An 18,708-nucleotide genomic window follows, 5' to 3' on the forward strand; every position below is an offset into this window, starting at 1 on the left:
TACACTGCTGGTGGGAATGTAAATTAGTTCAACCATTGTGGAAAGCAGTATGGAGGTTCATCAAAATGCTCAAAACAGACTTACCATTTGACCCAGGAATTCCACTCCTAGGAATTTACCCTAAGAATGCAGCAATCAAGTTTGAGAAGACAGATGCACCCCTATGTTTATCACAGCACTATTTACAGTTGTAAATTGTAAGCATTGGAAGCAACCTAAATGTCCATCGATAGATGAATGGATAAAGAAGATATGGTACATATACACAATGGAATACTACTCAGCCATAAGAAGAGGGCAAATCCTACCATTTGCAGCAACATGGATGGAGCTGGAGGGTATTATGCTCAGTGAAATAAGCCAAGTGGAGAAAGAGAAATACCAAATGATTTCACTCACCTGTGGAGTATAAGGACAAAGGAAAAACTGAAGGAACAAAACAGCAGCAGAATCACAGAACCCAAGAATGGACCAACAGGTATCAAAGGGAAAGGGACTGGGGAGGATGGGTGGGTAGGGAGGGATAAGGGGGTGGGAAGAAGAAGGGGGATATTAAGATTAGCATGCAAGGGGGAGGTGGGAGAAAGGGGAGGGCTGTACAACACAGAGAAGGCAAGTAGTGATTCTACAACATTTTGCTATGCTGATGGACAGTGACTGTAAAGGGATTTATAGGGGGGACCTGGTATAGAGGAGAGCCTAGTAAACATAATATTAGTCATGTAAGTGTAGATTAATGATAACAAAAAAAAAAAAGAAAGAAAGAAAAGGGGGATTACTCCCTGATAGGATAAAACTAACTGTAAATCAACAATTAATGCATGCTTTAAATATCCTTAATTTTGACCACTTAAAGGGTGTCAGATGATCGGCTATGGAGGTACATTTTTCTGATAATATTCCTTTCTCTTAAAAAAAACAAAAAAAAAAGCAGTTCCTGTGTGGTGACCTCCAATGAGTTCTACACAATGGTATAAAGGGCATATCAAAGTGTAGGCAAAGGGTCTGTTTGTGTTTACACAGAGGATCAAAGCCTAATTTGGCTACCCAGAAAATGAACTAAGATACAATATGAAGAAGAACTTCCAACATCAGCACTCTCTGGAAGACTCACACCAGAAGATGATCATAAAGAAACCTCAACAAAGATCCAGGCGCTGCTACAGCTGTAGCTGCATTCATCCCACCGGTTCCTGGACTTGCCATGGGAATGAAGAAGGAGATATCTAAGCTGGCCTGTGCATAAAGTAAAACAACAAATTTGACTGGATCTATACTGTTGGAACTCAACCAAGAATTAGGAGAAGTGCAAGTTGTAGCGCTCCAAAATCTTACAACTACAGACTATCTACTGTTAAAAGAACATATGGGATGTGAACAGTCCCCAGGAATGGGTTGTTTTAATTGGTCTGATTTCTCTCAGACTGTTCAAGTTCAGTTGGACAATATCCACCATATCATAGATAAGTTTTCACAAATGCCTAAGATGCCTAACTGATTTTCTTGGTTTCACTGGAAATGGCTGGTAATTATAGGTCTGCTCTGGTTATGTAACTGTACTCCTATTATGTTAATGTGTGTGCGCAATTTAATTAGTAGTTTAAAACCTATACATACTGAAGTTACTCTACAAGAAGATATGTCAAAGAAATAATCAATCTTCCCAGGTTTTCTTCCGCCTGCTACTTCTATAGCTTTTTTCTTCCTTCCTAATTACAACCCTTAAATAGAATTCGTGCCTCATATCGAATTTACCGAGTATCATAATTCTTCCAAGTGGTAAAGATACCTCAAGACAAATGCTGGGCATAGAAGCCACAGGGCATAAATATGCAAAGAAGTAAAAAGCTAACCTTTTCAAACAATAAGGCTTTTCTCTCACTTACCAACTTTACATTTCCCTGTATGGCCCCGGAAGATGACTGGTTAGCCAGAGACGGGTAAGATTCCTCAAGGGAGGAACAACCTAAGACAGGCACAGTCGCAGGGGGGCCATCAGGTGAGAAATTGGGGATCAACAGAGGTGAGGCTTAGAACCTCCCCCCCTGTTCTGAGAGAAATCTTCTGCATACGTGGATGTTTTATTGCCCCTGTCTAGCTTGGATTAACACATAGTCTACAGGCACACACCCGATCATCTACATTTGCTCTCTTACAACACTAAACTATGTTTTCTACCTTTATCTTGCATCTACCTACCACTTCAGCATTTTATTAAAAATAATAATAATAAAGAGAGAAATGTGGTATCCACATATAAATCAAGTATAAAAATCAAACGAATATTCATATTTGAACTGATTGTTTACAGTTCATAATGCATGACCAAAACCGAAAGTTTCTGTGATGACTGCCCTTGTACTGTTCACCATGTAACTTATTCACTATGTAAGAATTTGTTCTCCATGTAAGAACTTGTTCATTATGCTTCAGAAGATTGGAGACTGACGAAAATTAGGCTAGGGGTGGATTAATGATTGTGCATTGAGCATTGACTCCCCTATACAGAATTTTATTGTTGTTAACAACCATTTGATCAATAAATATGAGAGATGCCCTCTCAAAAAAAAAAAAAGTACAGACTTCCAATTGTGAAATAAATAAGTAACTGGGATGTAATGTATAGCATAAGGAATATAGTCAAAATATTGTAACAACTTTGTATGGTGATAGCTGGTAGCTAGAATTATCATGTATATAAATGTTGAATCACTGTGTTGTACACCTGAAGCTAATGTAATACTGTGTGTCAACTACCCTTCAATAAAAAATAATTATCTATAAAAAAAAGAAAGCAACTTTAGTGTCAGCATTGTTAAATTTAGAGAAAAATATTTATTTGAAACATGAAAGAGGAGACTATCAAGTCTGAAGTGCTATTGTGACTCTCTATTTAGCTGTCTGGGGGGGCACAGGATACCCTGAATGGCCAAGTTCTGAAGATAAATCAGATCACTAGTCTCATGGCATCTGCTGTCTAAGAAATTCCATGAGGTATCTTTCTATGTAGTAATGGTTAATTGGCTCGTCACTGACTTTCTCAGTAACTCCATCTCCAAATGATAAAAAATTTTTGGATTTTCTAATATTTCTCTGAATGTTTGCTTAATATCTATCTTCCTAACCAGAGTTTAAGGCCCATGAGGGCAGAAACTATTGCTTTTTCACTCACCAAATTCTTTCCAGTGCTGCCTCTGTCCAATAAATTCTTGTCTAGTAATTGTTTGCATGTATGCAGGTGAGAATCTGTATAATGAATCTTGGGATTATCTTACATGCACTTTCCTAGTGTTCTCTGTAATAAGATTATGTTATCCTGAACATGGAAAGAACAACCTGTTTTTACCACTGACTAAAGGAATGACAAACACAAACGTGTGTTTCACTAATTTGCACACTGGGGTATGATTCACAGCCTGTGCTCTTTCCAGGCCTCCCTCGTGGACGAAAAAGGGTCAGAACAAAAGGCAGGGCCAGGAGAGGAGAGAAGGAAGTTTAGGAGAGTAATATTATTTATCATAAGCACTAGTTTTAGATGCTTTCATAACATTCATTATCTGAATTAATACAAACAATAACCTTCAAAAGTAGATAATTTTATATTTTCTTCATTCAGCCAGTTCAGTCACCAAATGTTTATTGATTACCTACTGTGTATATGCATGATGTTCGGTACTTGGGATAATATGTGAGTAAAGTCATGTTGTCCCCATTCACATGGAATCAAGATTTCATAGGGTGATATACATATTAACAAATAATATCCAAAATTACTAAAAATTGCCATTGAAATAACTGATAAATCATGATAGACTAGAAAAGGTTAAAAAAGATGAAGGAGTTGAAATCTGAAGGATGGTACCCCCAAGGTAGGAAAGTATGACTGAGGTGATATTTAAGGATTATCCACAAGAGAGTGGTTAAAAATTCCAGGAAAAGAGACTAGCATGTGCCAAGACCTTGGGAGAAGCCACTTGGAAACTGGTACCTCTTTTCTATTCTCTGGAAGATTTTGTGTAAGATTGGTGTTATAAGAATTCATTGATAAAGACTAGGCCTGGAATATGTTTGTGGGTAAAATTTGAATAACAGATTCAGTGTTAATAGATTTAGGAGTATTCACATTTCTTTTTACTTTTTGTATCATCTTCGGTATTCTGTGTTTTCTAATAATTTATACATTTCCAAATTTATTGGCATGAATATTGCTATTGGTAGTTTATAATAGTTTCTTATGATCTTTTTAACTACTGTAAGTTACATACCTATAACTTTTTAGTGGTTATAGGGAACATTGATATACGCTTTTTTTTTCTGCAATCAATAGTTTTTGCCTTCTCTGTCTTTAAGACCATCTTGTTAATAATTTCTTAATTTTATTAGTATTTAAAAATTTTTTTATTTCAATTATATTTTCTATATATGCTTGTTTTTTTGTTGTTAATATCTGTTCTATCAATCATCTATTTTTATTGAGTATTGTTTCTTTTGCTTTTTGGGCATATTTTCCTGTCTCTTGTTCTACTTAATTTTGATTAATAATGTGTAAAACAATCCTGAGAAAAAAGAACAAAGCTGGGGGCATTACATGCCTTGACTTCAACCTCTACTATAAAGCTATAGTAATCAAAACAAGTAATCTGTCACAAGAACAGGCCCACAGATCAACAGAACAGAACAGAGAGCCCAGATACAAACTCATGCATGTATGGTCAATTCATATATGACAAAGGAGCCATGACTATACAATAGGGAAAAGACAGCCTCTTTAACAACTGGTATTGGCAAAACTGAACAGCGACATGTAAGAGAATGAAACTGGACTATTTTCTAACTTCATACACAAAAGTAAACTCAAAATGGATCAAAGATCTGAATGTAAGTCATGAAACTATAAAACTCTTAGAAGAAAACATAGGCAAAAATATAAGGATGAGCAACTTTTTCCTGGACACCACTCCTTGGGCAAGGAAACAAAATAAAAATGAACAAGTGGGACTACATCAAACTAAAAATCTTCTGTACAAAAAAGGACACCATCAGCAGAACAAAAAGGCATTCTCTTTACAGCATGGGAGAATATATTTATAAATGATTTATCTGATAAGGGGTTAACATCCAAAATTTCTGAAGAACTCATATGAGTCAATACTAAAAAAATAAATAAATAACCCAATTAAAAAAGGATAGAGGATCTGAGCAGACACTTTTCCAAAGACGAAATACAAATGGCCAACAAGCATATGAAAAGATGCTGCACATCATTAACCATCAGGGAAATGCAAGTTAAAATCACAGTGAAATATCACCTCACATCACTTAGAATGGCCACTATCCAAAAAACAAGAAACAACAAATGCTGACCAGGATGTGGAGAAATAGGAACCCTCCTACACTGGTGGGAATGCAAATTGGTGCAACAGCTATGGAAAACAGTATGGAAGTTCCTCAAAAAACTAAAAATAGAAATACCATTTGACCCAGTAATTGCACTCGTAGGAATTTACAAAACCCCTGATTCAAAAAGATATATGCATCCCTATGTTCATTGCCACACTATTTGCAATAGCCAAGATATAGAAGCAACCTAAATGTCCATCAAAGATGAATGGATATACACAATGGAATATTTTTCAGCCATAGAAAGAAGAGAAATCCTGCCATTTGGAACAATATGTATGGATCTAGATGGTATTATGCTTGGTGAAATAAGCCAGGTAGAGAAAGACAAATACCATGATTTCACTTATTTGTGGAATATAAAAACAAAGCAAAACAGAAGGAACAAAACAGCAGTAGACTCATAGACACTGAGAAGAGATTAGTGGTTATCAAGGGATAGGGGTTGGGGTGGGGAGAAGTAAGGGATACAGGGTCACAATAATTCGCAATCACAATATAAGTTGATCACTAGGACTATTGAACCACTGTGATCTACATTTGAAACCAACATAAGATTGTATATTAATGATACTTTAATAAAAATAAATAATGAAAAATTGTAGAAATAAACTTAGGCTGGGGTGACATTGCATTCTTTCAGAGAGAGTTTACATTTGTTTCTGGCTGATAGCTAGGTTCACTAGCTGTCCCAGATAATACTAAACTCATTTTAAGAACTGAATTGATATTAGCACAGGTCTATTTTCAGTTCACCTCTTCCACGTAACAGCCTTTCAAACCAAACCAGAGGACAGTGATTAACCAGGACTCCCTCTCATTTTCTCCTAAACCAGTAACACTGTCCTAAATGGTTCCTGACTTCTGCCTCTTACTAGCTGCTTGCAGAGTTCATAGATCCCTAGGGGAACAGCTGCCCCCAATACTGGGCTTGTTTCTCTGAGCTTTTCTTTTTACCCAAGTCCTAAACCCTTCATTTTCTCTACCTTTTTAATCTCTCTGATGCTTTGAAGAATTTTCTTTTTTAGTTTTGTCCATCTTTTCTAATATGTCACATTTGGAAGCTTAGATTAATTTCTTCATCTATCATGAGGAAGTAAAAATTCTAAGGCCCATTTTTGTTATCTTCAAACTGTTTTTTAAAAATCACCATTTTTATTGGATATATCTCCTAGTATCATATGGTGTAATTTTCCTGCCTTCAAATATTATCACATTATTTCTATTTAAAAACAATTTCATACTCACTAGGATTAAAATTTCTTGCTTCAAGCCTTCACTAAATCACTTGTAGAGTGTAAGTTCCACAAGAGCATGGCATTTTGCTCAATGATGTTTAATCAGAATCTTGAATGGTGCCTTGCACATAGTAGGTTCTTGATACTTTTGCAAGTAAACGAATGAAAGGAATTGAGCCAAGTCTTTAGCATTCAAGTGGAGGATCATGATTTCTTTGTTCATTTGCTACAGGATTGTTGATTATCGCCATTCCAAATAAATAGTTGGAGGTAGCTTGAAGACACTATGTAAGGAATATTTACTTGACATGTTATACAGAGAAGGATTTTGTGATGTATTTTGTTTGGACCTCTGGATGTTCTTCTCAGTGTGTGATTCAAGAACCACCTTTATGTTGAAAATTTACATAGGCAATATATCAGTGAAAGGTGGACTTATACACGGCAAGACTATATCTATTTTACAAACATTTAGCTCAAGTCTAAACATATGTGTCTAGTTATAATGTGGTTCTTGTATTTATTATCTATCCTTTCTTGCTAAGATTTTGATGACTTTCTTAGCTAGGAGTGATTTAATGTCCCAAGCCTGGCTAAGTCTGGGTCTTCTGTCATTGCTTTGATCTGTGCTTTTGACTCATATTTGAGCCTGAACATTTTGTCTTGGTCCACATCTGCTTAATTCCAGTAGCCACGCACATGGCTGATGAAACTAAAGTACAAAATTCTTTTATTTGTCCAAGATTGCTTCAAGGTTATAAGACTTGCCAATATATAGCTCAATTTTTAAATTTAAAACTCCATGGCCATTCCTATATGCAATACAGGGACTGCTGAAAATTCATACAGCTCTGAATGCAAAGGGCTCAGCTTGAGAGGGAGGGTCTGAGAATCCTTCATAGATTTAGGCAGAACATTCATGTTGAATGCTGAACTTCTCAATAAAGTAGGGCTGACAAAAAAAGACTTTGGAGGTATAAGTGATACTATCAGTCATTTTTATTAAGTGTTTTGAATGAGAAAATAATACATCCACTCCACTCATTAAAGCCCTTTCTTCCATGGCTATTTTTCTTATACCAGTAAAATGTATTCCCTCCAGTTACATTCTCTTGGGTCTAGGATTGGGTAAGCTCGTTAGATGAGGAATTTTCCTAGTCACTATTACATTCCCACTTTGAATCACCTGGCACAAGAAATGTAAGCTGAGACTTGGGCTCACTGTATATGATTACATATTTTTGTCCCAACTTAGACCCTAAGCACATAGTTGCGATCGTCATGGCACAGCTATGGCATCAGTAGCTGGGCTCCGAGGCCAGCAATTGTACTCGTTATGAGCAAATAGATCATGGGATATTTTCATTGTTGTAGAGAGTATCAACCTGTGTACTAAATATATAAATACCAGTTGTCTCAGGCAGGATTAACACCAGTGTGGAAAACCTACTAGGAGAAGGTATAGAAGCAACTAGATATTCCTAAGAGCATTACTGATATTTAAAGTGGCTTTTATTTGCTCCCCCTGGTCAAAGGAGGGCTCTGATGTATCACAGTAGTCTGGATGCCTCATCTCTTAATGTTCACATCGCTTGATTTTTGAGCAGAAAATAAGTTTCTCTGTCCATTCATGGTGACGCCTAACCTTTGGCCAGGGCCTCTGTGCACATATAGTATAGGAGGAGCAGTGGTGGGACTATAGTAGGAGGCACTGGCCCAGAGTCCAGGCCAGAGGCCCAGAGTAATGGGAGCAAACAAATCTTGCATCTGCTTATGCAAGTTTTAGGAGCAAGTTCCCTAACCTCCCCAAGCTCCAGTTTTCTCATTGATAAATGGATATAATAATAGTACCTAATTCTTGGAGTTGTTGAGAGGATTAAATGAAATCATCTATATTAAGCTCTTAGCATAGTGACTGGCCCATAGTGAACTCTCAATATATAGTAGTATTATTTTTATAGAAAAATTCTTTCTCTTTATAGATTTATTTAAAGAATTTAAAGTTGTTGTGTTAACTAAGAGCCTGCTTAATTTGGGCTTAAGTTTTTTAGATGGAAATCTTTGCTGAGGTCAAAGAGCATGGTATAGTGCTACTTTTTGTCCATCCAATGAATACAATTTCTGTGCTCTGCTGTAATAGACTGACGGTATTGTCTGCCTACTCTGCCTGCCTGGGATATGTGAACTATGTCAAGCCTCCCTTACCTATGAATACTTCCTCACACTGCTTCCCTGCATTTCTCTCCCACAACATATTTGAGGCGGTTATCACAATACTCATGGACATTTTCCTCTTTCTTTTCTTTCAGTAAGAATTCTTAATTGTGCAGACTCAGGCTTGAGAGTGTCCAAGATGCCTAAACACACACACACACACACACACACACACATACACACACCTCTCTCTCATTCATCCATTTATGCTCATATAATAGGGTTTCGTATAAGACTCAATTCATGGAGTCTTTTCAGAAACATTAAGGATCTAAGCATTTCTTAAAAATGTAATATCAGCCAAAAGATTTTTTGAAGGTTCAGATAGGACTGTTTTATTTTTATAAAAATTTGTGGAGACTGAAGGAAACATTATATGGGGTTTTCTTTCATCTACTAGATTATTCAATCCTGACACTGCTTTCCCCATTGGATCTCTGTGAGAGTCACATGCTTTGGGCATCTTTGAAAAGACTCTTCTGAGGCTTCAGCATCTCATTTGGGTCTTCTGAATCTCACCCAGAACTGTGTTGAATTCTCATCTATCACAATGAGCAACAGATTCCTGGGCACCTGGAAACTTGTCTCCAGTGAGCATTTTGATGATTACATGAAAGCTCTGGGTAAGAAATGCTCTTTGTTGTGGGTGAGAAGATCCCTTAAGAAAGCTGCATGCCTATTTCCTTCTAACTCCTTTTCTAGGAATCTGGGGAGGTTTGCACAGGCTGAAGTACAATCCTCTTCTGGAATTAATCTTCTATTGTGTCATTCAGGTTATTTTTTTTTGCATTTTTGTTTGTGGTAATTTTAATAGGTTTTAACCTAAATGAGAGGTGCTTAACTGCATGGAACTCCCACTGATTCCAAAGACAGTTTCATATGAACAGGGCTTTGGTTTCAGACCTGGAGGAAAGAAATCTTAGAAGCTTAGTTAACCCATTCTCTGGCTTTCCTGAAAGTTTGCTTTATAACAACTGAAGTGCTTATAAAATAAGCAGCTGAGTGTATTAAAGTTAATATAAAGCATCAATTTATATTGTTTAGCTAAACCAGAGCTTTCTCTCTATGGCTCTAGGTTGTCTGTTATTAAACGATCATGTAGATAGAGAGTTTGTAAAAAGTACATGCTTCATAAAACAGGATGTTCACAGCTTAGGGAATTCACTGAGAGAAGAAAAATTGGATTGTTGGAGTGAATTCAAACTCAGTTACCCTCCTATCAGGCTTTCTTGCAGTTAGAGCAATGGATGGAGATGGGAAGTCCAGTCATGAGTTACATCAACTTTATTTGATACTATTTCTAGACAATGTTCCATAGATATGCACATGATAGATGTGAAGAGTTTAGAAATTTCCAGAGAGGTATAAATATAATAGAAAGTGATTATTGACCAATGACCCAGATTGCTATTCTTGTTGAAATGCCTGTAGCTTCACTTACCTGTTCAAAAAAGCTTATGAGAAAGGTTCTGTTTTTAGGTAAAATAAGCAAAATTGTGTCATGGATCATTGCCTGGAAAACTATGAGAATTTATGGGGATAGATCTGCACTATGGTCTGGTTAGATTTATGGACTTTACAATTGAAGAAGAAGCAAAATATAAGAAAGTCTCAGTGAAGGACTTGCTGTCATTTTCAAATGTTAGAGTGCGTAAGTATACCTAGCAGTTTGGTAAAAATGTAGATTATCAGGCTCTACCACAGAGGTTATAATTTTGTTTGAAAAATATTATCCTAAGCCATATAAAACAACAAAAGATTAATCAGAATTAGAAGAAAAGATACAGTTCACAGTTCTTTATTAGCTGTAACTGCTCATTTGTTTAGCATATATATAACATACGTATATAATAATATATATTGTTTATGTATATGTAAATCAGGTTTTCTTTCATGTATTTCTCTCATTTGGCATTTCTCCTTTCCATATATTTCTATAATATTGGATAGTAATAGTAACAAAACCTAAGAGTTTAATTTTATTTTATTTTTCAAATGAAGAAAATTAAAAAAAATCATTTTACTTATCTATGATCATTTGGATTGATACTGATTGAAGGGAGGTGGACAGTTTTTCCCACCAGCTAGATTTAGGAGCCACAACCAGATTTCAGAAATGAGATTCTTTCAAGGATGTCAGGGGTAGTTCTTTTCTATATCCATAATACATTGAGGGAAAAAAATCATGGATCACTTTGTATGTGTCCTACTCTCATTTAAAAAATATATCTATAATATATATATACACAAACTAAAATGTTAGAATGATCCATACAAAATATTAATTAGTGATTTTTAATGGAGTATAGGATTGGATGTGGTAAAAGTAGATGACTCACACTATTTAGGCTGAACAGTTTTATCTTTAAAATCTGCAGATATTACCTTTGTAATAACAAAACCTGAAATATTCAAGTTCATGGAGATGTTTCCCATTAGGTGGTGAGACATGGGCAGAAGTCCTCAGTAGACAGGGGCACACCTGCCACCCCACATACCTGGAGCACTGCTGAGAGTCAGCTCTGGCTGCCCGCCGTCCCTCCCGGCATGCTCTCTGGGTCAGCACAGTTCTAACGCTATCTTGATTTTCAGGTGTGGGGTTAGCCACCAGGAAACTGGGAAATTTGGCAAAACCCACTGTGATCATCAGCAAGAAGGGAGATACTATAACTATAAGAACTGAAAGTACCTTTAAAAATACAGAGATCTCCTTCAAGCTGGGCCAGGAGTTTGAAGAAACCACCGCTGACAACAGGAAAGCAAAGGTAAACTTTCATATTTCTCTTCAAAGTTGTCTCGTGTATGGCTTGAGAGAAGATTACTCCTGCTACTCTTCAAAAGGGTAGACTACTCAATTCTGTGAGAAATAAATGTGCCTCATAAGATATCTATTATGAAAAAGATTTAACACTGAATGAATTGCTCCTTTAGTCAACCAAAGCCCAAGCGTGCCAATGAGGTGAACTTGTCTTTGCAGAGCCTTGTGACCTTGGCAAGAGGCTCCTTGAATCAAGTGCAGAAATGGGATGGCAAAGAGACAACAATAAAGAGAAAGTTGGTGGATGGGAAAATGGTAGTGGTAAGATTATTTTCACTTCTAATGCTATCTAAATAGAGATTTGATTATATTATTTTCAAAAGAAATTTTTCCTTTGCAATCCAAATGGATAAGAATGACTAAGAATAAAGAGTTAATGCTTGGGTAGTATTTAAAACATAAAGACTCATCTACAAGTACTTTACACGTAGGTCCAAGACTAACAATCTGTTATTTCAGAAATGACAACACCTGAAAATGAGAGTACAGTTAAAAGAAAGTAAAGATAAATCTCACTAGTTTGGACTCAGAAAAAGAAAAGCAAGTCTTAAGTTTTAAAAGCAAAACAAACACCAAAAGGCACAGCTGTAGAATATTTGTAGATATTCAAGCATTTTTGCTTTAAGAATCTGTAGTATCTTGGACTAAACTATGTCAATAATTCAAGATCAGCTCACGGGATCCTTTTTTAGTCAGCAAATAAGAATTATGACCAATGTTACATGAGATGACTTCTAAATTTTTTTTAAGTTTTAGGTTCTATGCTTAATAATTAACACATACATTGAATGTAAATAAATTCATGTGATATTTTAATGTTTCTTTCTTTAGTACAGACATTCTTATCCTTAGTTACACAATAGATTTACATGGGGAGTAAATACCAACATGGGTCCTCCAACACAGATCAATCAAATGCATAGCTCTTGGGGCAAGAAGGAGCCATTAGTATTTTTAAATATTCCTCAGATAATACAGATGTGTAGACAGTGTTTTGAAAATCATTGTTTTAGTAGATCTAAATACATACAAATTATGCATAAAAAACTGCCACTTTAAAAACATTCTTCTGCTGTAACAGATTGACTTCAAAACCATTTTTCCTACTTCAATGGTCCTAATTCTGAATTATTGGAGACTGATATTATCCTTTTCTATGAGTTTTTTAAAATTTGTTTTTATTACAAATTTGCTATTATCTAGTTTGAGTTTTAGAAATTTAATTGATCTATCTTTTTCTTAAGAAATGTAAACTGAAGGGAGTGGTCTGCACCAGAATTTATGAGAAGGTCTAAGAAAACTGTTTCTTCATTGAAGTGATATTTCATCATTTGATGTTGGAAATCAACTGTTTCAACAGGCAAGGCCAGACTACACTGCAGATTTTGTTTGTTTTTGCTTCTATTTAAATGGATCAGATAGGCAAAGTCCTAAACTGAGGAGTAATCTAAAATTCAGTGTTGTTTAAACATTTTCAGTTTGCATGCATGTCCTTACCATATTAAAATATGTATATTAGCCAGAGCTAAATACTGATAATGTCATTTAATTATCTGTGAAATTCTAATGTATATTGTGCTTTGTATATTGAAATTATAGTGAAAGGAAGTAAATGTATTGATCAGTGGCTGCAAACTCAAATGCCTTCAGAGGCCAGGAGAGTAATATGGGAGGAAGATTAGAAGTGAGCTCATCTGGAAAGAGCTGTTTTAAATCAAGAAGTTCTAGTTCTGGCTAAAATGGCAGGCTCTACTCCACACCATTTTTTAAAACTAAGGAGTAATTTATAGACAGTGAAATGCACAGCTATTAAGGGTAGAGTTCAATCCATTGCAACGAACACATGCACCCATACAACTTACATCCTGACCAAGATAGAGTACATTTCCTAAGGAAAGTTTTCTCACATCCCTTTTTGGTCAGGGTCCTGCCCTGTTCCACCTCCACCAAAAGCAATCGTGATTTGGTTTCTATCATTTGGTTTTTACATTATCCTTCTCTTTAATGTTTGGATCTTTATATAAAGAATATCTATTGTTTTTAATCCAGAAAAGTATACATTTTGTAAATGAAGAAGCAGAGCCAGGAAACTTAAAAAATCTTGAAACAAGGAAAACAACTGCTTCTGTTCTATGCAGCCTAAACCACCACTTTGCATACACAGACATACTGTACTAATTTGCAACCACAGTGCTCCTACTTTTTTGTGTTCTGCTTCTTGTAACTTAATATTCTAATAAAGATTCTTCCACATTTAAACAGGTGATATACCATAGTTTATTATGGTTCTGTAATATAACTGTTTTATTTTTAAGTTATGTCCAGTTTGGAGTTATTACAGATTATCTTGCAAAAATGACCTTTATGTATTTTCATGTATATATATTTGACTGTGCTGAATACCTTTTTTAGGAGAAGGATTAGTGAGTCAATGAATATGGAAAACCTGGTGGTGTCTTACTGAATATTTCTGTATTGCTTTCCTAAGAGTCATTACTGATTGGTGACAATGCAACCAGCAGCATATGAGTCCAGGACAATGCAAGTCATTATACTAGCAATAACAGCTATTGAACATTATTGTGTACTATATGCAAGCTTATTCACTCTCTATCACATGATTCACATGTTATGTTGCCATATTTAATAAAATTTTCACACAACAACCCTATCTGGTAGAAAATATTATCATCCCCATTTGATAAAAGTGGAAACAAGTGTAGAGTGAGATGCAAAGTCACAAAGTGGTAGAACCAGGATTTGTCTCTTTTTGAAGAGAGGTCATCTGCTAAACCCTTACTCTATTTTGCCTCCTTTGTCACACTTGTCTATTAGATACATGGCTGTTTCTTGTAATATCCTGAAGAGTATGCTTTTAGGGGTTACTCTAGCATGTCATCAAACTTCATATAAATGTAATCATGCATTATATGTCCTCATCTGTTTTTCTTTTTAAATAAGGAGTAATATTTTTGAAATTCATCCATATTGTCACATACAGCAGTAGTTTGTTCCTTTTTATTGCTACATAGTATTCCATTGTGTGACTATATCACAGTTAGTTTATCCATTTTTCTCTTAAGACAGTTGGGCTATTTTCAGATTTGGGCTATGATGAATAAAGCCACTATAAACCTTCTTGCACCAGCCTGTTTGTGGACATATGAATGTATTTCTAAGGCATGGAATAACTAGGCATGGGATTATTGGATACAGTTGGCTTTGGACAGGCAGGAATAGGGGACTACTGTGCCCAAGTAACATTAATACTGCTTCAGAGGTGCTACATGATTAAGCAAATGAGAAAATGTGTTAAGGTTGTTAGGAGCCAATATTTCACTGTGGAGGAAGGAATATGGAATGAGGAAAGGCAAGAAAGAACCATGTGATAATGGATTGGAATAGATATAAATTCATGGTTTCTAAGGCCCATGTGTAAATGTATATATAATTTCACATGGATATCTTCATGTATTTATGTGTATGTATATGTGTATACACATTCATATATTTCCTAGTTTTGTCTAAATATCTTAGAAGAAAAGACACCTCAGTGGAAATGAGCATACCTACTGCCCTGGTGTCTAATATCATTCCCCACTAAAAGTAATGAAGGTTTCTTTCAGAAACAACTGATTCCAAATTTGAGGGCAGGGCAGGTACTAGATGACCCTGAAATATCTTGGTATGCCAGAAAGTAAGCAAGTATTATGAAAAAATGATGCAAGAATGTCAACAAAATATGAGAACCAGCTTGAAGGTGTTCCCATTGGCCAAAACAAAATAATTGAGAAGAATCCTAAACTATCAAACATTGGGGAAAAATAAGAATCCATGGATCCATAATACTAATAGAGATAGAAAGAGAGAAAATATGAGAGCAAGAGAGAAAGAAAGGGAAAGAAGAGTCTTCCTTAGAGTGGAATGCCATGGGCTGACTGGTAGATGTGAAGGGCGTGCTAGAATTGGAGAGTCATCATTTTTTGAACTATACTGGCTTAGGCAAGAATTACGCTAAAGCTGCAGGGAAATTTTAATTAGGAGCAAGGGATTAGTTTTGTCTTAAAGTATCTCCTCATAGATTGCTTATTAGTTATAAGGGGAAAAATGTAGTAACTATGGAGTGGAAAAATTGGACAACCCCTTGACTGGGTAATCAACATTAACCTGGCCAGTGAAGGGCAATGCACACTTGCCTTCAAATGTGATACCCTGAGAAGTAAGCAACATCATTTGTGTAGTATTCCAGCCTGGAATCTATATGTGGGCTAATCATGAGGAAATATCAGACAAATTTCAAATGAGGAATGTTCTATTACAAAAGAAGAAGAGAGTGTTGACTAACTTTGAAAATGTCAGTGTCACAGAAGACAAAAAAGGCTTTGCAGAAATGTTCCAGATTAAATGTTACTAAAAGTACATGACAACTAAATGAGTGATTCTAGACTGGATTCTGTGCTAGAAGTAAAATAAAAGTTTCAAAGGACAATATTAGGTCAATTGGCAAATTAAAATATAGATGGTAAATTAGATTGTAAGTGTACTATAATTATATTAAGACAACATCCTTATTCCTGTGAAAAAAGACACTGAAGTATTTGGGGGTAATGGATCATATGTATGCAATTTATTCTCAAAAACTTCAGAAAAAAGTATTTTGTGTGTGTGTGTGTGCACATTTTATGCACATACATAAAGAAAGCAAACAATTGCTAAAGCAAATGGAGGGTTGTGGGAGGCACTGGCATTAGAGCTCTGTAGTATTAAAAAATAGTCTCAGAGTATAATTTTGATTCTCTATGTTTTTATATAACAAAAAGTTCCTTTTGACATATATTGGCTAAGAAACCTCAGACTTGATAGTCCAAATTCCAATTTGCTACTTACTAGCTCTGTGTCATTGGACAAATTACTTAAACCCTCTGCCCCTCACTTCCTTCATTGGCAAAAATAGAAATGATAACATGCCTCAAAGAGTTGTGAAGAATAAATAAGTTAATACATGTAATGTGCCTTTGTTATAAAGTGTATTTGTTATTATTATGTGTCTAATAACATATGTGGTATTCTAATCATTTTATTATACCTCAAAATGAAGAAAACTTCACAAGATCTCAGAGCTGATGATGTTGATTTGTACACTAAGTAACTAAATTTATTAAGAATATTATTTACACAAGGATGAAAACAATTAAGAAACCTATTAAGATGAATCCACAGGAAAGCCAACAAACTTGCTGTATGACTGCTAATCTAAGCAACTTTTAAAAATGGCAATCGATGATTATGTAATTTTAAGGAGACTCATACTATAAAAAATAGATGAGGATGAGGGAAGTTTGGAAGGCAAGTAATGGGACAGTTGCAATTTTAAAGTGGTCAGAGTTAGGCATCATTGAAAAAATGATGCTTGAGTCAATATTTGGAGGAGATGTGAAGAGCTTGAGGCATTTTAACAAAGCTTCTTTCTCTTTGCATTTTCTCCAGCTTTGATTTCCAACTTAGTAAAGTAGGGAAGTGTGGGTCAGCGGTAGTACAATAGGCTTTACATTATATACAAGTACACATGTATATACTGCTTTAACCTAATAAGGCCTAAATATAGACACTTAAATCCCAAAGGATAAGCAACTTAGCTGATGTCAATCAAATGGTGATTGCCACACCCGGTGTAGTTCTCTTAGAAGCCACGTGTACTGGAGCTAACTCAAATTGTTTCATATGAGCTGATTGTTAGATTTTCAGGAATTTGACAAGCTGGTTTTTAAACATTTGGTAGGCTGAAATCAGCCTTGACAGGAGTATTACACCAGGAAAACAGGCAAAACACAACCAATTAGGGCTTCATTTCTTGAGAAGATAGTTTTAAGTATCTACTAGCATGCCGCTGCCTGGAAGTAGCATAGTACTTGCGTTTTATTAATAAGTGTCTTAGTTTCATGTTGACCATATATTTCTAATTTCTGACTAAAGGTTTACTTTGTACTTTCTTAAAGTCACTCCAGTTAACTTTTAGCATGATTTTTTTCTAAACCAGGTGGTACTTCTCTAAATGTGGTGACACATTAGAATTATGTACAAGTTTTAAAATATCCCAATACCGAGACAGGACCACATACCCACTGAGTCATAATGTATGGATGATGGGTGAGTCCTAGACATCAGTGTTTTTCTTAAAGCACTGCAGGTGATTCCAATGTGTAGCCAGTTTGAGAACCACTGTCCCAGTCTCCCAAAGTTAGAAATTTAATGTAGTCTATTATCATGTTGCTAACAGTTAAAGTGAAGTGAAAGATTATTAAAGTCAGGAGTACCAAATGTCTCCAATGTGACATTAACCAATTCCTATTCATTTAAGAAAAGTCTAACATTATAACCAATCACTGTGAACAATGAACAGTCACACTATCTGAGGCTCTTTATAACAATGTACCTCTGAGCCCCATTCCCTATGTTGGTTTGAGTACTCCTGGTTTGTAAACTGCCTTTTTGGTGCATGCACAATAAACTTACTAATTACTACTTCAGTGATTCATTAGTTTTATTTCCGTTTGCTTCTGAACTTTTGAGACTATGCTGTACTACATCTTAAGATGCTTTGTGTCCAAGAAAACTTCCAGAAAAGTGCTGGATTGAACCAACATTAATTAAACACCTGACTGGTATGGGAAGGTGCAGGGCATCCATTGCATATTTCATGTGTGGGAGAGGCGATGGGAGTGTTAAGAGCAAGAATCTCCCAAGTGTAGTCAGAAAAAGTCAGTTTGAACCCTGGCCTTGCACTTTCAATTTCCTAGTTTGTCCAGAGGGGGGTAGTAATGGCTACCTCACACAGTTGCTGTGGGGTATGATGCATGCACAAGTACTTCGTAAAGTGTATATATAGTATTATTAATACATAAAATATTGTTAAGTCACACATAAATATGAATCCTTATATTCAGCATATAGGGTTTTCTTGGGAGGCTTTTTTTGTATCAGTGTTCCAAATAATGACTGTATATAGAACTTTATTTATCAGGCTCTTGAATGACAGTT

General features: G+C 35.6%; 1 protein-coding gene across 2 annotated transcripts in view; it reads left to right on the forward strand.

Annotated features, from left to right (window-relative positions):
* Positions 1-18,337, forward strand: part of LOC118929403 (myelin P2 protein) — a 28,581-nt gene extending 10,244 nt beyond the window's left edge. Inside the window, exons 2-5 of one of the 2 annotated variants that reach the window (XM_036919457.2) lie at positions 9,253-9,475; positions 11,445-11,617; positions 11,830-11,931; positions 12,915-18,335. In XM_036919457.2, coding sequence (XP_036775352.1) covers positions 9,403-9,475; positions 11,445-11,617; positions 11,830-11,931; positions 12,915-12,965 — 399 coding nt within the window. In that variant the 5' untranslated portion in view covers positions 9,253-9,402 and the 3' untranslated portion in view covers positions 12,966-18,335. Of the gene's footprint in view, positions 1-9,252; positions 9,476-9,501; positions 10,504-11,444; positions 11,618-11,829; positions 11,932-12,914 lie in introns of those variants that run through there. The other variant, XM_057497934.1, reaches the window with a different exon arrangement.
* Positions 18,338-18,708: the final 371 nt, after the last annotated feature.

This window comes from Manis pentadactyla, chromosome 3 (genome assembly GCF_030020395.1).
Source record: "Manis pentadactyla isolate mManPen7 chromosome 3, mManPen7.hap1, whole genome shotgun sequence".
In the NCBI taxonomy this organism is placed as follows: Eukaryota; Metazoa; Chordata; class Mammalia; order Pholidota; family Manidae; genus Manis; species Manis pentadactyla.